This window comes from Bombyx mori, chromosome 15 (assembly GCF_030269925.1).
Source record: "Bombyx mori chromosome 15, ASM3026992v2".
Taxonomy (NCBI): Eukaryota; Metazoa; Arthropoda; class Insecta; order Lepidoptera; family Bombycidae; genus Bombyx; species Bombyx mori.
This window is the reverse complement of record NC_085121.1, coordinates 11,929,594-11,944,466: the sequence shown is the minus strand read 5'-3', so window position 1 is coordinate 11,944,466 and position 14,873 is coordinate 11,929,594. Positions and strand designations below refer to the sequence as shown.

The window sequence follows — 14,873 nt, the reverse complement described above, 5'->3', positions numbered from 1 at the left end:
TAAGACCTGCGATCCAAAAAAGGGCGATATATTTTCTGTCATAATTATTCAGATAAGCTCACAGTTTTTAGTGGTTTCTGAATCGCGTAAACATCTTATTGCTTAGATGGGTGGAGGAGCTCACAGCCCACCTGGTGTTAAGTGGTTACTGGAGCCCATAGACATCTACAACGTAAATGCGCCACCCACCTTGAGATATAAGTTCTAAGGACTCAAGTATAGTTACACGGCTACCCCGCCATTCAAACCGAAACGCATTACTGCTTCACGGCAGAAATAGGTTGGGTGGTGGTACCTACACGCGCGGACTCACAAGAGGTCCTACCACCAGTACCTAATTACGCAAATTAAAATTTGCAGGTTTGATTTTTATTACACGATGTTATTCCTTCACCGTGGAAGTCAAGCGTGAACATTTGTTGAGTACGTATTTCATTAGAAAAATTGGTACCCGCTTGGGATTTCGCTCAACACGAATGCACCGGACGTCTTATCCTTTAGGCCACGACGACTTTAAAGATAGTCCCAATCGTATTAGAACAGCTGTTCGACCTATCAAACGCGGGATTTCGTCGCGGCAACAACGGGACATATGGGCGTACAATACGCAATTCGCCCCACTAGCAAATTACGCCAAATAAATTCTGCGGGTTTAATCTGTGTTATGTGTTAATATTCATGGTAGGGTATCTTTTTAAACACAGTTACAGTATTGTTTTTGTACCATGGCCAGACATTACCTACATTAAAACATATGTGCAGGCGCTTTGGTCAACCTCTGTGGTCGTCCACTTACAATACTGGTAGGAAAATACATACTTAAATAGGTATTTTTTTATTGCCCTTGTAGGCAGACTAGCATACGGCCCACCTGATGGTGAGTGGTTACCGTCGCCCATGGACTTCAGCAAAGCCAGGGGCAGAGCCAAGCCACTGCCTACCGCTTAGCCAAACCGCTGCCTACCTAACTTGTAGGTATACACATTATCGACCATTAATCGAAAATTTAAACAATGATGATATCAAAGAATTCGCCTGACCTCCCGTTAGCAATGATATGTTACATGATCAATTAATATGTGGATTAGAAAATTTCCTTTAATCAATCTAACCATCGTAGCATTTTTTTAGATAAAGTACATTTGGACATCGGGCCGTCTTTGTGACTTCAAAGGATGCAACCGACCTGACTTACTACCTAACGAAATAAACGGTTGGTTCTGGACTGCTGAGCTGCAGAAGTTGGCTCCCACCACCAACCGTCAACAGAACGACTGGTCCGAAGGTGGCGGCATTGGAAAACCGCAACCTGATAACCGGGTATGTTCCTTCCTTAAGTTGATTATTTCGCTTTTTTTTTGTATAAGATGTGATTTCCGTAGATATTATTTAAAGACAAATCAAGACTTATTAAGTTTGAAAATAATCATACACTACACATCGTACAATTTCTTAACGAGGAGTTCAACGTAAGGAAACGTCATTACGAAATGTACATGTTAATGACGTAACACAATGGAACAACCAGTTAAGTAATATTCGTCACAAACGAGGAACCCGCCGCTTGAGGCAACGGGTGTCATGAAAACGAAAGCGACCCGTAAATATTTATGGGCCCGCGAAATATTCGCCGAAGGGCGTACCCGCATGTCGCATTCCGCTTTCTACAAACAACGGCAAGTTGTACAAAAGCTCATCTGTATTCGAGGTGCGTGCCGCGTGTTTGCGCGACACTTTCCCCGCGCGTTGTCGTCGCCGCAACACCCGCGGAACAAATTAAACAATACGTAACCCTTTGCGGTTGCGTGGATCGTCCTCATCCGGTTCTAAGCCGTTCAAGGCCTACACTACGTATGCGAATACCAATAGGATTTACAAAAACGATGTTTTAACAACAATGTTTTCACTGGTGGTAGGACCTCTTGGGAGTCCGCACGGGTAGGTACCACCACCCCGCCTATTTCCACCGTGAAGCAGTAATGCGTTTCGGTTAGAAGGATGGGGTAGCCGTTTTTTTTTTTTATTGCCTTTGTAGGCAAACGGGCATACGGCCCACCTGATGGTGAGTGGTTACCGTCGCCCATGGACTTCAGCAATGCCAGGGGCAGAGCCAAGCCGCTGCCTACAACTATACTGATACCTTACAACTTATATCTCGAGGTGGATGGCGCATTTACGTTGTAGATGTCTATGGGCTCCAGTAACCACTTAACACCAGGTGGGCTGTGAGCTCGTCCATCCATATAAGTAGTAAAAAAAAATATAAAAAAAATAGTTTAAACTTTTTACAAGATACTGAAATTTGCAGTCTTCATTCATGAAACCAGTTTGGCAAAAAAAACGAACATTTATATCATTATGTCCTGTCTGTCTGTGTGTCACAGTTAACTTTGAAAGTATAATTATTATATTTTATTATAAATGTTAACGACAACTGCTAGATAAGTTTTTACATATTCAGTAGAAAAGTAAATAATGAATGTAGTTTAAAAACGCACATTTAAATAGAAAACCGAACTAGCAACGAATTTAATTTTTTTTTATAGTGTTATAGTATGATTATTATATTATTATTGTCTATAATTTAGTCCTTGATGCATGTAATTTTTTTTAAGGTTAATCAGACATTATGAATTAAGTGGTTTAACATTATACACCAAACGAATGTAAAGACTTGTTAAAGACTTCGTTAACTTTTCCATTCCCGATCCTGCGGAAAGAATGGAAAGCAGTCGAAATCGCCCAAAACACGTCATCTCGGATCCTCCCGATCCACTAACGGTGCTTTTAGGTACCTCAAGCACCGGTCACCGTTCTCGTCGAACCCGTCGCTTGCGACGAAGGGCTCGACGAGTAAATTAACCCTCAGACACAGCCCACTGAGTTTCTCGCCGGATCTTCTCAGTGGGTCGCGTTTCCGATCCGGTGGTAGATTCTGCGAAACACGGCTCTTGCTAGGGTTCGTGTTAGCAACGTCGTCAGGTTTGAGCCCCGTGAGCTCACCTACTAGTAAGTTAACTTTTCAATATTTAATCCTTATTCAGGTAGCCCAATGTTTAACCTTTGCTTAATACCTTTGAAACAAAGCAGTCTACATAACAAGAAACAAGAATATTTTTGTTTTTATCAAATCATCCTATACATATAACAACTGTTTATCTTATTTTTAATGAACAATTTTAGAACCATCCAGTATAATTTCTTCATCAACAGGAGCTGATACAAGGAGGCGCTTCTGAGCACTGCGTCGCAATCTTAAACAACTTCTACAACGACGGTGTCCACTGGCACGACGTCGCCTGCCACCACCGCAAGCCATTCGTTTGCGAAGAAAACGACGCCCTCCTCAAATACGTCAGATATACCAATCCTAACTTAAGAGTTTAACTGTCTATGACTTCACTTTATACTTTTATAACCAAAAAGTTTTAATTTAATTATTAAAGAAAATTAACCCGAGTACTACATATTATGTAAAACTGATGGCCAGATTTTGTTTATAATGTGCTAATTTGATAAATATCAAGTGTAATAAAGAATTATATTTGTCTATCTGAATGTTTTAGCTTTATAGTTTAAATGTACCTCAATATTTATTACATTTAATTTAATATAATTAAAAGTTATGAATAAATAAAATGATATTGAAGCATGCTTAATTTGTACATCTAAGTGTTGATAGTGTACACAAAGATGTATCAATAAAGACTGCTTTATTTTAATTGTGGTTTTTTTTTTCAAAAAAATTGGAATCTTCCGTATCTCAATTTTATGTACGTCATCTGAGCATAAGCTATTTCACTCATTTTTTTTAAAGGCGAATTAAATGTGTGTTTTAGTGATTATTTAAAAACTTATATTAACACCAAATTGATGTCTTAATATCACACACTCCAAAACTGAATATGTGCTTGTTATACAGCAGAATTAAAAAGGATAGCCATACTAACTCCTGCAAGCTCACTACAGTGACGTGATTTCCTAGTACAGATAAATAAAATAATTAAACATTTAATATCAATCATTTTTTATTTCATAAATGCATTTTTTTTAAAACATGAATATTTACAAAATGTTTAAACATTATGAAGGTATTGTTACTTTGAATTTGTAACCAAGATTTTTGGGCAATGAATTTCTACTCATTATGTACCAGATGCAAATGTTACAGAAATATATCAATGCCAGAAATATGGTAATATGCATCATTTGATATAAACGAAGGAAACTCATCTTCAAACCATAACTGGAAAGAGTATATATTTTAAAACTTGATATTTTTTACTAACACTCAATTAATCATTTATAATTTCATTTTGTAGCTATATCCATTCATATAAAAATATAATTTTCAAAGAAAAGTCTAAAAATCATTAGGTAGTTTAACATAAATACCAAATTCAGAATATTAATAGAAGGGAAACTTACTCTCTGCTAGAGAAATCTTCCATGTCATCATCAAAGGACTGTGTTGAAGTTTGGGCATCAGGGAGCAGAGCTAAATCTTTATCAAACTGCTCTTGGAGGCTACATATCCTTTCCATAATAAACAACAAAAGTATTGCCCAAAAATATTCAAATTCGAAAAACATTTCTTTCATTTCTTCCCTTCGACCATAATTATATGATAACCAAATTTCGTTTTAACTGGCGGGTTTGTGTAAACTGGATTAGTTACAGATGATATTGGCAAAGCAAATGCAGCATCTTGAAATGGACCAACCATTGAACCTCTGGTCATCCAGCCTAGATCTCCACCTTGCCTTGCCTTGTCTTCACTATAAGCTGCTGCTACATCAGGAAACTTTTGCCCGGCTTTTAATTTCTCTAACGCTTCTAAACATTTGGATTGCTTTTCACATAGTATGTGACGTACTTTGACAGCTGTCCCACCTTTTTTCTCCTTTGCTGCAGATTCTAAATTCAAAAGGATACGATTTAGCAAAAAAACATTCACAGGAACAACCTACAATCAATTTTTCGATACATTTTGTTAAGAGTAGAGTAATGATTTTACTGAACCTTTTGTATCGCCACTCGTTTTACCACCACTTCCTTTAGCGCTCCCGCCACCTTTGGCAACTTTTTCGGGTTGTTTTTTTGGTGGCATGTTTAAATTTTCACTAAAATTCGGAAATATTTAACGACAATAAACAAGCAGGCAAAACAGCCGATTTAGTAGATTTTATGTGGTTAACCTCATTTACATTTTCTTCAAAGAAATTTACTTCTTTTTGTTTGGAATTAAAGTATAAAATAGCGTATCCATTTGTTGATCACAACTTCACAGATAAATTAATTTTGAAAGAAGACTGATATGCTCCTATCCTTAAAAAACAGATTTTAATTATGATGTGTGAAGTTGAAGCAATGTTTATTATTATTTTATGAATGAGGGATTACTGGTGGCCCGGAGGCCTCTCTAATTTCACCAGGATAGGTGGGCGAGCAGAGGTTCAGCCAGGAGAGGTGGGATTTGCTAACGGCTGCCCGAGGGCCTCCAAATATAGGTTGCACGTCGAACTCGACAAAGAGTTCGTTAAGTACGGTAGCCGGGGTCCCAACTCCTAGTGTTAGAGCTGAAGGCGTCAAATGCAAGGGTTATTGGATCTAATGGATCCGTAAGGATGTGTGAAGCAATGTCATAAGAAAACACTGAATATCTGTTAGCATACTTCTTTTACACTAACAAAAAATATTTTATTGTCTGAGAGTCATAGGAGATTACTGCTTATTCGATGATTAGTTGTCACTGTTGCTCATAGACAGTGATACTACCAGACTAAGCCACAACCTATAGGATGGAGCTTCATTACAAAGCTGGATAGTAGCAACTAGCAAAAAACACTTCAAGAAATGAGCTGTATGCAATGGTACTAGGTAAGACATATCAATCAATTTAGAGAATCCTGCTTCGACGACGGGCGGTATGATGGTAAAATTGTTTTCAAATATTTTTAACCCACTTTCCCTGGAACATAAGGTAAATAGAAAAATATAAAAATATCACTGGCAATTATATTTTTTGTTTAAACAAAATACTTTCGTTAACCACTTTCATCGTTTTGGAAAAATAAAGAGTTGAACATACAATTTTTTTTATTTATTGATGTAGAGAGATTTAATAGTAATAGAGAATAAAAGTTACACAAGATATTTTTTAAATATTTTAGACTTGTGTCCATGTATAGAGTAACAACCCTGATGTATTAATTCAACATGTCCAAAATAGCGCCAATATATATATCCACCGAAATAGGTAACATCGCTGTATCAAAGCAAAAACCAACGTTTTTGTTTTTTTTAATTTCTTAGCTATTATCTCATTAGAATCCTTTGCTTTCAAACTACGAATGAATCGTGCGACCCATTTGTCACTGGTGTCATTATTTACAAATGTCAAAAGTAATGTCACTTTGAAATTGTTGTTCTAGTTTGTTTTGTGATTTGTGTATTTCTCTTTTAATTTACTTACAAAATTCTCTCATTACTTTACGACACTTAATTATTACGGCTATCGACTATGTACTGAAGCCAAATATGTTTTCTATCCGTAACAGCTTAGAACACATTAGATTAATTTAAAGTAGAATAATTATTATACATATGGGTTGTCATTTTCATGGTAGTAGCTTTTAAAAGACGGGATTGATTGTTCTCTGATCATGGGGATTATGTACGAAAAGCGTCCGCTAAAAAGGCCGAGACTTGGACCTCCGGACGTGTACCCCCAAGAGCCGAGACAAAAAGAAGACGAACTAACTTCCACAAACGTAAAACATGGATTTTCTACAACTCCTCAGTCGAGTGATGAATTTGGAACTGCTAGGAATTACAATTATTCTACAGCCAAGGTAAATTCATTATATAAACAATAATTCTCATATGATTAAATTGACCTGATGAATGAAATCATGAATTGTTAATCAATTTTATCAAATTCTAAGGAATAATAGGGCTTTAATTAACTAATAAACAAGTTTGTTATCACCAACATATTTCCTTTACAATTAAGGTCTGTAAATAGCCACAATAACATAACTAATTAGTTTTGAGTAATACCTATGTTAACAGTGGAATACTCAAATGAAACAATGTCTCAATAGCATGTTTTATGTTTTTTAATGTTTTAATTAACAGATTGGTCAGTTTTTCTCTGGTATTTTATCAAAGAAAGAAGAGTTGAATACATTACCTGACTGTGGTAGAAAGAGACAGCAAGTAAACCCAAAAGATAACTTTTGGCAAGCCACAGCCAGAACTAAACCACAAATTGAAGTATGGTTCAAAGATCTTGCAGGTACTAATCCAATTTTCATTACTTTTAGTGTTTATAGCATATTATTTGTTTTAACACAGGTATAATGTTAAAATAAATGTAGTATAACAATCCACAATTGATAAAAACTATTTTAAACTAACACAATCAAGCATCACAAAAGTAAGTTTCATAAATATTTGCAATGTATATGTATATGTTAAAAAAAAATAAAGTTTCACTTACAATGCTGAATAACTTTCTCACTATTTTAACTAAAACTGACTGCTCTATAAGAAAATGGTGATACAATGATGGTGTTAATAAGTATTATAAGTAAAATAAAATTTATATTACCAGCAAATAATTTTAAGGTAAGAATTTGTAGGAAACAGTGTATTACTATTAATACTAAATTGTCATAAACACTCTGATTTCAGGAAACAAACCTCTAGCTCAACTTGCAAAAAGAGCTCCTAATTTCAACAAAAAAGAAGATATTTTTATCACACTGACTGAGTACCAAGTTCCCATGCCAAGAGCAGCATGGTTCATTAAACTTAGTTCTGCATATACTGTGGCAGTTTCAGAAGCTAAGATTAAAAAAAGACAGTTACCAGATCCCACTACAGGTAAATTAAATTAATTTAAATTAAATTAATTATTTTATAAAAAAATCATAAACATCTAGAAAATCCTTCATGTTAATGTCAATACCAAAAAGTAATGCAGCATAATTTGCTATAGAAAGTATTTGTTGGGATAAACAAACTGAAAGGATTATCTAATATATAAAATTCTCATGTCACAATGTTCGTTCCCATACTCCTCCGAAACCGCTTGACCGATTCTCATGAAATTTTTTATGCATATTCAGTAAGCCTGAGAATCGGCTACTATCTATTTTTTATAACCCTAAGTGATTAGGGTTGTCCACCCCTAACATATTTTTTTTTATTTGGACATAATTTTTTTGTTATAATGAGGTATTATGTTGTTGAATGAGGTTTTGTTATTTTTATTATATATTCATCCCTCATCGTTCACAGCACTACATACCTCTTTCACTCATTTACCACATCCTTACACACTTACAATAAGTTAGTTTTTTTTTCTACACTAGAAATTCCCTAGAAATCTTATATATGGCAAAGCAATGTTTGCCGGGTCAGCTAGTTATTTAATAAAACTCATTTGCAGCTTTTTTGATGGGTTTTGTTTAAAAGCTTAAGAGTTTTGTTCTTCTTCAACTTCAAGTCTGAATGATGATACTACAACAATTTGAATTGACAACTGCTGTTCTTTTGAATTTTCCTTCAATTTTGTATAATATCAAAGAATGACTCATACTGACTCAACTGAAGGCATTTTTTACTATACAGCAATATCGTCCATGTCTTTTACACTCCAAGATCCAAGTTGCAATGTTATAAAAAATTGTTTACTTAACTTTTGTGTACTTAATATTAAATGTGTTTGTGAGTAGTCATGAAATGGATGATTATGCTTTGAAGACACCGATGTCAGTTACTGACTTGATACTTAATAAGACTTTATTTTACAGAATGGACTACTACTTTAATAAAGTTCCTTAAAGACCAGATACCAAAACTTAGTGAATACTACCAGAGCGTAGCACCTGGTAATATTTCTGATAAAACACCTCCTTCACAATCAGGTTTGTTTACTATTTAACTAAAATTTTTGATTGCTCTGTAGATTTACTGCCTATTAACTTAAGTAATGTGTGCTGGGTTCAGGTTTTTTTTTTTTTTTTATTGCTTAGATGGTTGGACGAGCTCACAGCCCACCTGGTGTTAAGTGGTTACTGGAGCCCATAGACATCCACAACGTAAATGCGCCACCCACCATAATATTTGGATTATAATTTCCAGGATATTTGGTATTCAGAGTCTGGGTCATAATCGTTCTTGTCTTGAACAAAAAATTCGAACTTGAGACCCCTTGAGATACATAAAATCACAATGTCCTTATATAGAGATTAATCATTCTAAACTCATAAATATGGAAGGTTTGTATTTTAATGAAACTGTTAAAAGCACAACAACATCTATGAAATGTACCTAACTTTAAAGAAGTTGCATTTGGAGAATAATATTTGACAGATGATTTGACTTAGCTACCAATTTTTTATTTTAGACTATTGAAATATGAAATTCAACAAGGGCAGCTTACACATGTTGCTCATAAGAAAAAAAAACTGTAATAGCTATAATTATAAAGTATATATCACAATATATTTTGTAAATAAAATATCTCAAATGTAATAAAAACCGTATCTGTTAATACTGTATTTTAATGAAACAAAATTATAAAGATCAGTGAAGTCCCAGTAAAATATGTACATAAAAACTTATATTCCAGGACCAGGCACCCCAAGTCATAACTCATCAGGCAATGCTCCTGGCAACTCCACACCAAATTCCACAGTTCCAAACAGCCTACATTCCCCAGGAAATTCAGCAAGTATGCATGCTATGTATAATGCTTTACTTATAATTTTTTATCATGATAAATCAACATCACTGCAATTTAAATCATTACGTATAATAATTGTCTCGATTTCAATTATCAACAAATATAACATTATCAAAAGCTGTAACATTAGATCCACTTTAAAACCAAACAAAAAAAAAACAACTGAAGTATTTCTTTTCTTTAGACATGGGATCGTCAACTCCTGGGAATGAAAGCACAGATTGGCGACAGGCGCTCAAATTGTGGCACTACTGCTGTCGTCTCGCTAAGTACTTGCTTGATGAAGGGCTCCTTGATAGACACGATTTCTTAACTTGGGTTATTGAGTTGCTTGATAAAAGGATGCCTGATGATGGACTTTTAAGGTGAGCGATTTTTTTTTTATTGCTTAGCTGGATGGACGAGCTCACATCTACAACGAAAATGCGCCATGTACCTTGAGATATAAGTTCTAAGATCTCAGTATAGTTACAACGGCTGCCCCACCCTTCGAATCGAAACGCATTACTGCTTGACGGCAGGAATAGGCAGGGCGGTGGTACCTACCCGCGCGGACTCACAAGAGGTCCTACCACCAGTAAATAGTATTAATTTTTTGGAGTATTTACAGTTTTTTTTTTATATTATTGCATAGACGTGTGAACGAGCTCCTCTGAAGCCCACCTAACGTTTAATGTTTACTTGGAGCTCATAAACATCACAATGTGAATAGTGACCTACCTTGTGTCTTGAAGTTTAAGTCTCAATTGTTAGTGATTATTAAATTCTATTTTTTTGTGAATTTATCAACATGAGGTAAGCACGTATTTCATTAGAAATAATTGGCACCAGCATGTGGGATTTGAACACCGGTACAGTCGCATCGCTCGATACGTGTACACCGGAAGCCTTATCCTTTAGGCCACGATGACTTAGAACTCATGTTCATTGTAGATCATAGATAGATAGAAATTGTGAGTTTACTGTAAACAAACTGCAACTTTAGATAGTTCTCGGGGCCTACCTGTGGAAGTAAAAAAATATCCTATCACTAGTAATTGAATTTAGCGGTAGGCAGCGGCTTGGCTCTGCCCCTGGCATTGCTGAAGTCCATGGGCGACGGTAACCACTCACGCAATAAAAAAAAATAAAAATTATGATAATAATAACCTAAAGAATCAAATACAGTTCTATATACTTATTTACTTATTGTAGAATAATTTGTTTTCTTTGCCAGATTATTTCTCCCCCTGACCTTACAGCACATGAATGAGTTTGTGGACTGTGAAGGTCTATCGCGGAGACTGGCTACCACTTGTGCTAAAAAAGCCGCCGCAATATGCTCAGTACTATCGGAAGCCACACTACGCGCACTAAACCAACCGGCTGTATTCAACAGACCTGCCGAGAAGAGTACAGGTTTGTGTAATTTTGATGATTAAAGCAACTGAAGAGTATTTTTTACTAATTTTTTAACAATTTATATTCGTTACAGAATCAAACACTCAGCCAATGTCACCAGCGCCTGAGAGTAACGGCGATGTAAAACCTAATATAGCCCAAATAAAGCGTTCAGGCACACCAGCAGAGCAGAGTCAGGGCACTCCCAACCCTAACCATTCAATGGGCACTCCAAACCCGAACCATTCTATCGGAACCCCAAACCCACAGCAACCTATGGAGGTACAAGGGAAGGAAGACAGTGTATCACCACCTCGTGACGTGAAGACTACAGTGAACACTGTAATAAACGCATCGATGAACCCAGTTCAAGTTGGGTTCGGTGAAATCTTGAATTGTTCATTTCATAGAGATGTCATCATCCAGCTTGCCACCATATTGCAGGTAGGTACAGTTTTAGTTCATATACAGTGTATCTATGTAACAACATAACGAATATTAATTTAATTTGAATTATTCTTTGCGTGTATTGTTTATTACGAATAATAAATTAAAGAACAAAAATGTTATTTTAAATATTGCCACTTTTTGTACCTGATAGTACATTTAACATTAAACAACTGTGTTATGGTGAATTTTAAGTATTAACATATAATTTCGTGTCATTTTCTAACCGAGGAAAACATATATTAGTTTAGTATAGGAAATACATATTTGTAAAGAAAGGTATTTTTAAAAAAACATATTAATCACCTGAATATCAATAAATCTACTAACGATTTATTAGGGTATCCCAATATGTCCGATTTTATCTTGCAACTTGCGGTATCGATTACATGATCCATTTATTGGTCAGGTTATTTGTGTCGATTGTCCAACGGCAATGGTTTGGTCCGGGTGTGGATCTTCACTCCAAGGGTCTCCCCTGGACTTGCTACCGGTACCACCATCGTCATTACCGATGCCTCACATGGATTCTGAGATAACAGAAGAACACAGACGCTTAGTAAGTTATCGAAATACATATTTTTTTTACATTTGAACTGTTTTATGAAATTCATACATTTTAAATTTCAACAAAATAGTCTTTTTTATTAACATTTCAACAAAGTTTATTTCGTAAAACATGTTTTAGGTGTATGAAGCTGAACAAGAAATATCTGCTAGAAGTAAAAAAGCAGAAAGCAAGTGGTGCACCGACAAATGGCAGACAAGTTCACAAGGTAATATGAGTTAATATTATATTAAAAAATACGATCAGAATCATAAACACAATAATTGACAACAACAGACACTCCATATGACATTAGATAACTGTGAACATAATGTTTGTTGTATGTGTTTGTACAGCTCGAGTGTTGGCTGTGCTGGAGGCACTGGACAGGCACTGCTTTGATCGCGTCGATCCGAATAACAACCTGGATACACTCTACAAAGAAGTGTTTATAAATTGCACGCCCCCTTCCAAAGACGGGGCCATTGACACGAAAGATCCGGTTAGCATTTTCTTCCTTAATTTTTTTGTTTATTTAATTTATTGCTCTAAAGTTTTCTACCTATTTAGTACATGGTAACACTTGCCTGTACAGATATTGGAAGCTTACTGGTGTATGGTTAATGTTTAATGATTGAAAAAATATATAATTAAATTGTTACCATGATTAAAAATAATTTAATTATTGTCATCATTAAATAGTATATTACACACCGAGGGAGAAAAGTAGGACATTCACGGCCGCGAACCGTTCTAACCTAGTAACATATTAACATTTTTATGAATAAAAAAAACAATGTCATATTTAATGTATTAATATTATAAATTCTAAATAACTTATAAATGATTATTAGACTATATCTTGCACAAATATTAGCACTTATTAAATATAGATTTAGCAGTATTTTGAATTGACTGTATCGCTTCTCGTATAATTGTCTGGATTTTGCTGGAAGTAGTTCATAAGTAATAGCTATTCCTTCTAGTTCTAAATTTCTTATAATAACTTCTCCGTCTAAATCACTATCACTCGAGTTATTCAAATCCACTTTTTTTATTATAATTGTATGTTATGACAAAAAATTAACAAATTCTTGATCAAGCTTCCATTAACATTAAGATATAAACATGCAGTTTCTAGTTTACCGGGAAATAAAGAAAGGTACTTGCGTGCATGCGCACATTTGCAGTCTCATCGGGAGAGAATCGGGTACTTTTGTCCCGCGTGCCAGGGACTAAAAGCGAACTTTTCATCCCGGGGAAAAATAATAATTTAATTATTGTTATCATTAAAAATAATTGAATTATAGTCATGATTAAAAATAATAGAATTATTGTCAGGAGTGGGCGTGTTCGTACGCAGTGGTGCGTGTGCTGTGCGAGTGGGCGGTGTGCGGCGCACGTTGGGGCGAGCACCGCGCGCTCGCCGCCGCCGCGCTGCTGGACCGGAGACAGCAGCAGCTGCAGCACCTACATCACGACCACCATGCCACCGGTAATACATATATCGCATAACCAATAGTGTGATTATCAGATATCGCTAGCGTGGTTGTCAGATGGTCATTTTTAAGAAAGGAAATAGTTATTTTTTTTTATTGCCCTTGTAGACAGACGAGCATACGGCCCACCTGATGGTGAGTGTTTACCGTCGCCCATGGACTTCAGCAATGCCAGGGGCAGAGCCAAGCCGCTGCTTACCGTTACTAGTTGGCGTTTCTTAAAGAATGATATCGAGGGTTGAAAGGCAACTTAAGCGACCTTTTATAAATTTTACAGAGAGTCATTTAAAATTAAAATTTTGGAAAAACATATCATAACAAAGAAACTTCTTCAGCTATTTGAATGGGGTAAACTTAATTGAAGTTCAATTAAAAATATCGAATCGTTGATGGTAATACCAAATAAAAGGGACCTTTAATTACAAAGATAAATTTCGCGTGTTAAGCGAAATGTCGTTTAAACCAAATAGCCTTTCAAACCTCGATATGAAGTAGCTGGAAGTGAGGTCAAATGTCAATACTCTGATTAATAATAGACTTATAAGTCTAGGATTCTTTGTCGTAATCTGTGCATCAGTGACATTAAAATATGGAGCCAATAAACATTAGAAACGACAAGCAACGCTTTGAAATGTTCAAACGGAGAGTGGAACTCGTGACTAGATACTTGACGAAAGTCATTGATTTTTACTTATGAATGTAATAAATTCGAGTCATGGTCGTACTTACAACCATTGACTTGAGTGTGGGTGTATTTATTTTTGCCACCTCTAACACAAGAAAATCATAGCATGAAGCAGTAAAGTGACTTTTTTTTTAAATCTACCCTCTAAACTCTTCAGAACAAGTTCGTAGACGGACTCGTTGATTAAGCCTTTTTTTCTGGTTCCCTTAGGTTCGGATGACAAAGAGTCTGTGAGTTCTGGCACCGGAATTTGTAGCGGTCCACCGATCTTCCAAAACCTCCTGCTACGGTTTTTGGATAACGATGCGCCTGTACTAGGTGAGTTTTGGCGACAAACGATTTTGAATCTTGAACGTAATGTAAGATGGTGCAAAATAAAACAATATTATAGTGTTATTGCTTTTTAACTATAATATAATTTAGAAAAGCGAAACATTTTAATTTGAGAAATATTCGATTCGAGTTTTGGAACGAGGAACCTGATTTTTTTTTTTAAATATACGTACTTACGTAATTTTGATTTAACTGTGTACATTAAGATCGTCGATAGAAAATGTC

The 14,873-nt window shown here is 35.5% G+C and overlaps 3 protein-coding genes across 8 annotated transcripts in view; 2 read left to right on the top strand and 1 right to left on the bottom strand.

The window, feature by feature from the left end:
* Positions 1–3,722, top strand: part of CTL16 (C-type lectin 16) — a 71,434-nt gene extending 67,712 nt beyond the window's left edge. For 2 of the 3 annotated variants that reach the window (XM_062672351.1, XM_038015630.2), the window contains exons 4-5: positions 1,132–1,320; positions 3,214–3,722. In XM_062672351.1, coding sequence (XP_062528335.1) covers positions 1,132–1,320; positions 3,214–3,387 — 363 coding nt within the window. In that variant the 3' untranslated portion in view covers positions 3,388–3,722. 3 annotated transcript variants of the gene reach the window in all.
* Positions 3,723–4,010: 288 nt separating this feature from the next.
* LOC692830 (peptidyl-prolyl cis-trans isomerase) lies at positions 4,011–5,840 on the bottom strand. Of its 2 annotated transcripts, NM_001046675.2 has the most exon segments (3): positions 4,074–4,246; positions 4,429–4,917; positions 5,023–5,156. In NM_001046675.2, coding segments are annotated over 2 exon segments (408 nt in total). In that variant the 5' UTR covers positions 5,111–5,156; the 3' UTR covers positions 4,074–4,246; positions 4,429–4,597.
* Positions 5,841–6,394: 554 nt separating this feature from the next.
* The window catches only part of LOC101736174 (mediator of RNA polymerase II transcription subunit 12), a 43,443-nt gene continuing 34,964 nt past the window's right edge, over positions 6,395–14,873 (top strand). For all 3 annotated transcript variants that reach the window (XM_038015663.2, XM_062672662.1, XM_038015662.2), the window contains exons 1-13: positions 6,395–6,854; positions 7,141–7,300; positions 7,699–7,890; positions 8,823–8,936; positions 9,644–9,745; positions 9,942–10,122; positions 10,974–11,155; positions 11,232–11,581; positions 11,994–12,143; positions 12,273–12,360; positions 12,488–12,633; positions 13,473–13,626; positions 14,526–14,633. In XM_038015663.2, the coding sequence (XP_037871591.1) occupies positions 6,666–6,854; positions 7,141–7,300; positions 7,699–7,890; positions 8,823–8,936; positions 9,644–9,745; positions 9,942–10,122; positions 10,974–11,155; positions 11,232–11,581; positions 11,994–12,143; positions 12,273–12,360; positions 12,488–12,633; positions 13,473–13,626; positions 14,526–14,633 (2,116 nt within the window). In that variant the 5' untranslated portion in view covers positions 6,395–6,665. The remainder of the gene's footprint in view (positions 6,855–7,140; positions 7,301–7,698; positions 7,891–8,822; positions 8,937–9,643; positions 9,746–9,941; positions 10,123–10,973; positions 11,156–11,231; positions 11,582–11,993; positions 12,144–12,272; positions 12,361–12,487; positions 12,634–13,472; positions 13,627–14,525; positions 14,634–14,873) is intronic.